General features: G+C 40.1%; 1 protein-coding gene across 3 annotated transcripts in view; it reads left to right on the forward strand.

Moving 5' to 3' along the window:
- Positions 1 to 7,893, forward strand: part of col16a1 (collagen, type XVI, alpha 1) — an 86,173-nt gene that overhangs the window by 61,198 nt on the left and 17,082 nt on the right. For 2 of the 3 annotated variants that reach the window (XM_085445372.1, XM_085445373.1), the window contains 7 exons: positions 18 to 71; positions 4,836 to 4,886; positions 4,978 to 5,097; positions 5,294 to 5,335; positions 5,420 to 5,491; positions 5,618 to 5,662; positions 6,389 to 6,433. In XM_085445372.1, coding sequence (XP_085301498.1) covers positions 18 to 71; positions 4,836 to 4,886; positions 4,978 to 5,097; positions 5,294 to 5,335; positions 5,420 to 5,491; positions 5,618 to 5,662; positions 6,389 to 6,433 — 429 coding nt within the window. The remainder of the gene's footprint in view (positions 1 to 17; positions 72 to 4,835; positions 4,887 to 4,977; positions 5,098 to 5,293; positions 5,336 to 5,419; positions 5,492 to 5,617; positions 5,663 to 6,388; positions 6,434 to 7,893) is intronic. The other variant, XM_085445374.1, reaches the window with a different exon arrangement.

The raw sequence follows: 7,893 nt of genomic DNA on the forward strand, positions 1-7,893 counted from the left end.
TCAGTTCCTTCTTTCAGGGTATCCCTGGAAACGACGGGCTACCGGGGAAACCGGGTTTGCCTGGAAACATCGTAAGTAATAATAGAGAAAAAGGAGGAGAGGCGGCTCTTATCTGCTGATTTGAGATCTGGGGCCTTGTGTATAAATGATGCAAAAGCACGAAATAAATACATATGGCAGGAAGTGGAATTATATATAAGATATTCCCAAGAAGGGAAGACTCATGAGTTTATTTTCTAAACATTTAGTTTTTCACAAACTTTATTACATCATGATTAAAGTGGTTTATATACTCTGCCCCAAAATGTGCTGTGTTTACTTTTGTTAAATTCTGTATTTGAAGCACAAATCCTGCTTTTCTGCTTTTAATTTGAAACCGCTGATGCGAGAGGAAGGAAGTTTGTTTTTTTGTTGGACAAAATTAAAAGGTGGCATGTAGGTATCTGGCTCGTACAGTACAAAGTGGAGAAAATAATTATTTGAGCACTTGCTGAATTCACAAGTAAATGGACTGATCTTTATATAGCGCTTTTCTACTCTCTCGGAGTACTCGAGGCGCTCTATACATGCCACATTCACCCATTCTCACAAGCACTTTATCTATACTTAGTGTTATCTAACTACATTCACACTCTGATGGAGAGCAACTTGGGGTTAGTATCTTGCCCAAGGATACTTGACATGCAAACTGGAGGAGCCAAGGATTGAACCATCAACCTTCCGATCAGTAGGTGACCTGCTCTACCTCCTGAGCTACAGCCACCCCTAAAGAAGTTGCTCACTTACAAAGGAATTATAATTTTGTAATTTTTTGCTAGTTTCATTTTACTGGAGAGACGGAATATAAAAGGAAAATCCATAAAAACACATTAAATAAAAGTTATACATTGATTTGCATGTCACTGAATGAAATAAGTATTCGATCCCCAAGGAAGACCAAAGACATTTCTTGTAGTTGGTCACCAGGTGTTTTTTGGTCCACTCCTCTTTATGGAGACCCTCAAAATCCTTAAAGTTTCTTGGCTGCTGTTTGGTAACTTGAAGCTTCAGCTCCCTCCACAGAATTTCTCTAGCACTGAGGTCTGGAGACTGTCTAGGCTTCCATGACCTTAACCTGCTTCTTCTTTAGCCACTTCTTTGTTGCTTCTGTGGTTTGTTTTGGGTCATTGTGATGGTAGAAGACCCATCTTCAGTGTTCTGCTTGAGGGAAGACTTGTGCTTGTGCTTCAAGATTTCAGTCCATTACAGCAAAGTGTGTTACTAAACGGTGTTCTTGGTCACTGTGGTCCCATCTGGATTCAGATTACTAATATGCTCCTCCCGTGTAGTTTTGGAATGATCCACCACCTTACTCATGACCATCCACACCCCAATGAGCTCTAGACCCAGGGCTATTGACAGTTATTTTATATTTCTTCTATTTATGAAGAATTGTAAATGAAACAGGTGACATTGATTTTATGGACAGGTGTATTATTTATTTATTTATTTATTTATTTATTTATTTATTTATTAACCTTTATTTAACCAGGAAGATCCCATTGAGATTAAAAACCTCTTTTTCAAGGGAGACCTGGCCAAGATAGGCAGCAGCAGATGTCTCACAGTTACAGAAATTACTCAAACACAGGCAGCAACAACACACATGCAACAATAAGTGAAAGAATACAAATAAAATAAAAAATAAAATTCAAATAAAAATAAAAAAGTCAGTTAAAATGACAATCAATCTAATTGAAACAGTTACATGTTATGGACTGGGCTCAAGGATTCGTAGTTTAGATTTAAAAGCACTTAATGAAATGAATTCAGTCATTTTCCTTCTGCAGTTTGTTCCAGGCCAAGGGTGCTAAATGGACAAAAGCTCTTTTACCAAGTTCAGTTCGGGCAAATGGAACAGAAAGCAACAAGTAGCCATGCGGATGAAGAGAATACCGACCAGCATGTTTCATTACAAGCAGGGAACATAGATAAGAAGGCAGCAACCCAAGTATCGCCTTATATATAAAACTGTATAAATGAGAGTTCCTCCGACTTACCAAAGCAGGCCGTCCTACCTGAGAGTATAACTCACAGTGGTGAGTCTGAAATTTACAGTTAGTGATGAACCTCAGAGAAGCATGATACACAGAATCAACCATTCGAAGACATTGAGCAGAAGCATTCATATATAGAATATCACCATAATCCAGCACAGGCAAGAATGTTGCAGCAACAAGCCGCTTCTTTGTATTAAAAGAGAAACACAACTTATTTTGAAAATAAAATCTCAGTTTTAACTTCAGGTTTTTCACAAGATTCTCTACATGTGGTTTGAAGGTAAACGAGTCATCAATTAAGATTCCCAGATATTTATAGGTGTGAACCAACTCTATTTTATTACCTTCAAGAGTGGTTACTGATGGGATTGTTTGGGCTCGTCTCCTTGATTTAGAAAACAACATGAGCTTTGTTTTGTCTGCGTTGAGAACAAGTTTAAGCTGAAGTGTGTACTTTATAAATATAATATGCTGAAAGCTGGAGTCTCTGTAACTGATTGGCTGATTGATTGATTGATTGTAATCTACAATCGATCTGTGGGAGCCAGAATTGTGACTGGGTTGTTGGGGATCAAATACTTATTTCATTTTCTGGATTTTTGGTTTATATTCCGTCTGTCTCCATGAAAATGAAACTACCACAAGAATAAGAGACTGTTCATTTCTTTGTAAGCGAGCAAATATAAATGCAGCAGGGGATGAAATAATTATTTCCCCCACTGTGTATGCCTGCATGCTTCAAGATGACTGACTGAGTGCTAGGCTGTTCCTTTTCTAGCCTCAGGTGTGTTTGAAAATCTCTGAAGGTAATTTCTTTTCTCATGACAGTAAGTGCAAGGACAAAGACAAAGTGGTGAAATAAGGTGTTGCGAACTAATCTGTGCTTTCTGATTCTTCTGCATATGCTGTCAGTATTGCTTTCTTTCAAGTCTGTTTATAACTTAATTTAATTTTAGGAACATCAATGATGATCTCCAGCCAGCTCTCAAGGGCAACTTAACCTTCAATGCAGTATTTCAACAAGTAGTTCAGTGAAGAAAACAAATGTCCTACTTTAAAAAAAAAAGATCTTATAGAAACTGCAGACAAGTGTTGAATACGAGCACATAAAGCACCGTCTGTGCGTACACGCAGTCACAGTCTGCTTGGAAATCGGGGAGGGAAGAGTTGTAGCATAAGCCTCCAGTGGAAAAGTTTGAACTCTGTCCTCCACGCGCTCACCTTTGCACAACACATTTGTCCAAATTTGCAATTTGGCACATGCCTTTGCAGCGTGGCAGAAGTAAACATTATTCCTATAACTGACGTAAAATTATACATGCAAAAATTATAGAGAACTTTCTTTTGAGCGAGCCTGTTAATGCACGAGGCCTCGTTTTAGCTCAAATAATCACCAATAGCGTGCGGCATAAAATAGCCTTCACAGCTATTAGCTCCAGTTTGAACAATGTCAAATGGGTTTGTAATGACTTTGAAACCAGGCCAGGTGCTATTGACAGACTCACTCAGTGGAAAGGGTCCCACTGCTTTGATAGGGTGCTAACCGCCTTTCACAGTAGATGCGATGGGTGTGTGTAATGAGCAGTTGTGTTTCAGGATTTATAATAACTGGAGATTGTCACTCTGTTGTGGCATTTGTTTATCTCTCTGAGTTTGAAGTTTTTCTCTTTTGGACTTGATTTAATAGAAAGAAAAAAATGAGTTTTTGTTCTCTCTCTCGGTGTCTCTTTTTTAATATTGCATCCCGGCTTCATCCCGGCTTTCTTCCACAGTCCAAAAACAAGCATGTTCTAAAGTGACCTGTCCAGGGCGTACCCCCATCTCTTGCCCAGCAAAAAGCTCTCCAAGGCTCCAACCCCCCCATTGGAGTTTATAGAATGCAATGATTGAGCTCACGTACTGTGATAGGAACAAAAATTTAGTTCTCAGCTTGGATGTGTCTCTCGCTTGAAATGCCTTCAGTTCTGGAGCCTCGGTAATTTGTTTTGTTGTGACATTGTGCGGAATGAGATAGTCATACACAGACATATTGCTTGAAAAGGTTGTGACAGTTTGTACCAGGTTTCTGCAGCTTTGGGTGATAAAGCAGCCCTCGGTGATAAAGTGAAGTGTACCCCATCAAGTGTGGAATTTCAACAACTCTGTGAAATCGTATTTGTTCAGCAAAATAGCAAGACAAATACTAGAAAATGACAGTGACAACAAGACTATGTTTGGTCGGCTAGCAGACACAGTTGCCACCGGAAAGTTTGTGTCTTAAGCTAAACCTTTACCGCAGCAAAATGTTGACTTGCCTAACTGCGATCTGCCAGCTTAGACATTTTTAGTAAATGTTTGCAACTTTCTTACTTTGACAAACCAATTTTTTTTTTTTGTATGAGAATGACCCTCCTATGTGGGTCTGTTTTTTCTGGCAGAATTAAAATGCGATACTCAACTGGTACCAGGCTACTGCGTTCAATTTCTAGTACAAGTCTGTACAATAAACATCTAAACAATAGACAGTCATTGTACAGACTGTCTATACGATAAATGTTACTATACCTTACCAAAGGGATTTTGCATTGTACTCTTGCATTATTAAGAAATAATGGTATTATGACATTATTTAATTGTTAAAGTAACTTGGCTTAGTTACAACATTGTCCTTGAACTGTGCTTGGAGAACATAAAGTATTTTTGTTTTCTCTCAAATAAGCCAGAGCAGAGTCGGTGGCTGTAATGTGAGTGGTCATTTTTAAGTTTAATGTTTAAAATCACATTCATGGAATTTCCATCTCCATGCCTATTCTGCAGCCTTACATCGGACCAAACCAACTGCCTCGAGACTCCCCGGGAAGTCAGGATGTAAGTTTATCATTAAAACTTTCATGCAATGGGAATGGCACGGCGTGTTTGGGTATACACATGTGTGCTTGTTTCATTGTGTGTGACACAGGATGACTGCGAAGGGGGATGTTCCCAAGGGTTGCCAGGGGTGCCGGGGATGGTTGGTGCCAAGGGAGAAAAGGGAGACCAGGGCAGGCCTGGCGTAACTCCCTTGGACAGCTGTGACTTGGTGAGGCTCGCATGTACTCTGTGATTCTCCAGATTCAGAATCATAGGAAATAATAGACCAGCTGCAATACGTTTGCTAAATGCAAAATGGCAATGGCGTTTTGCATTAAATTCTACTGTGCATGGCTTAATGTGGTTGGCTCTCAGTGTGACAGTAAGGCATTGGTCTGATAAGCTGTCGCCCTGTCTGCTTGCAGTGTTTGGAGAGACTGCAGACGGAGCAGGCAACACAACCAAGGGTTAGTTGAAGTCAGTGCCTGTGTGTTTACAATGACAGAGACTTGCGTGCTCACTTCCTGGTATTTTATTTCTTCATCTCACAGGGCGATCAGCCTTGTGTGGGAACACCTGGAATCCCAGGAATGCCTGGATCACCGGGAACAAAAGGAGATCCAGTGAGTCAGAGTGTCTTCATGTGCATAATATCATTTTCTTATGTTTTTCTTTGCCGATCTGTTTTTGTTGTAGTATGTATATGCAAATTACTTTACAGAGATCTTTATTCTTCATGTTTACTTCAGGGTCCATCCGGAGAAAGAGGCCAAGCGGGAATGCCCGGAAACATGGTAAGAGTTTTAGCTACATTTCAGCTTTAGTTCAGCTTCATCAGAAGTTGATTTGCAGCAGGGTGAACCTACTGTGTTCTGGCTGGTTTTCTTTAATAAAAATCATAACACTAGGAAGCTGTAACAGTGGGCTCTTACTCTGGAATCTTAATCTTTCATATGTATGAGCCTGCATCTCCCATTTTAAGATACTAAGAAAAAGTTTTCCACTACTTTGATGACATCTTTCTCCAACTTACCACTCTGAAAAATCTGTTATCAACAGAAAAATGTTCAAAAACTATAAAGTGCATTTTAATCACTGCCTTACATTAGTTTGCTGGTACTTCTGTGAGTGGGGAAAAAAAATCTTTTTTTTCCCCTTTTTTCTTGTTATGATTATTGTAGGACAGCACCGTTGGGTTTTTGTCTCAAAGCTTGCAATTGAAGTGACTTGGTGGAGGTTTATTCCTTCCACTTTCCATGAAATCACAGAGCCCCCTGCTGGCCCCAGTGAAAATGTTGCGCACTGGGTGCCATAACACTAAACTCTGAAAGGCTGACTCACACAAACCCACACTAGAGCTCTCTGTTGGCATGCCTGGTGCAGCATTCACCTAATTGTCAGGAACAAATTGAAACCAGCTTAAACAAAAGGGGTAAATTGTTTTTTTTCCTGTGTGTATTCTTGTTACTTTTATGTCTCAGGTGTTTTAAAGTGTTCCTTTCATTATTTTCTATCTGCAGGGACCTCCTGGATTTCCAGGTTCTCAGGGCCCACCTGGTTTACCTGTAAGTTTCATTTAAATTCTCAGACTTCAGTTATTTTCCCATTTTATTTAGCAAAGGCAAAATTTATCAGCCGCACACCCATGGTGAATCTTTGATTCCTCTACATCCCAAAGGTCTTTATTGGATTGAGATGCGGTTGCTGTGAAGGCCATTTGAGCACAGAGGACTTGTCCTCATGTTTAGGAAACCAGTTTGAGATGATTTGAGCTTTGGGCGATGTAGTGTGTAGCATGTTGGTGGGGTGGTTAGCACTGTTGCTTCGAAGAAAGAAGGTACTGAGTTCAAATCCATCATCTGTGTGGGGTTTGTTCCCCTCTGTGTCTGTGTGGGTTCTTTCCCACGGTTTAAAGACATGCAGTTAGTGAGGCAGGTTAAGTGGCCATTCTAAATTGGACCTGGATGTGAATGGTTGTCTGTTTTTCTTTGTGAGCCCGGCAACAGACTGGTGACATGTCCTACCGTTCACCCTATGACAACTAAGATAGCCTCTAGCCCTCCTCTGCAACTCTGAATTGGATAAATGAAAGAAAATGGAGCATTATCCTGCTAGAAGGAGTCATCAGAAGATGGGAATACTGTGTGCTAAGGAAACATCTCCCACACCATTATGACACTTGCAGCAGACTCATCAGGCCATTTAGCATTTTTTTCCAATCATCTATTGTCCAATTTTGCTGAGCCCGTGCCTTGGCTAAAAGACGTGGCACCTGGTGTAGTCTTCTGCTTCAAGGTTTGACATGATACTCTTCTGCATACTTTGGGTGTAATGAGTGGTTATTTGAGTGACTATTTCCTTTCTGTCATCTCTCAAAGCAATCTGGCATTTCTCTGACCTCTGGCATCGCCAAGGCATTTTCTCACAGAGAGCTGCCACTCTCTGGATATTTTCTCTTTTTTGGATCACTCTCTGTAAACGGTTGTGTGGGAAAGCCCAAGCAGATCAGCAGTTTCTAAAATAGTCAGAAACAGCCAGGCACCCAAAGTCACTTAACTGGTATTTCTTGCGCATTCTGATCAGTTTGAGCTTCAGCAGATCGTCTTGACTACATCTGCATGACCACAGTCGTAGCCGGCAGTTTTGGCAAATGCACAGTTGTTTGGTTTTGTTCATGCACTTTGCTTCAGTATCACTATACAGTGAAGAATAATTAAAATGATTTTAAAGACTTTTCTTGGCAAAGAAATGAAAAAATCTGGTTTTGACGCAACTTTTGGCCACGACTGTAAATCCACCGAGTTGCTGACACATGATCAGCTGTTCAGATATTTGCATTAATGAGCAGTTGAGCAGGTATACCTAAAAATGATGTGGCCAGTGAGAGTGTGTGTGTGTGTGTGTGTGTGTGTATACATATATATATATATATATATATATATATATATATATATATATATATATATATATATATATATATAAAAACACCCAGCACGCCCCTGCGGGCGGTTTATCCTTCAAGCTC

The sequence above is a fragment of the Copadichromis virginalis genome, linkage group LG22 (genome assembly GCF_057382275.1).
Source record: "Copadichromis virginalis isolate Kocher_CV1m ecotype Utaka linkage group LG22, C_Virginalis_male_GT1.1, whole genome shotgun sequence".
NCBI classification, from domain to species: domain Eukaryota; kingdom Metazoa; phylum Chordata; class Actinopteri; order Cichliformes; family Cichlidae; genus Copadichromis; species Copadichromis virginalis.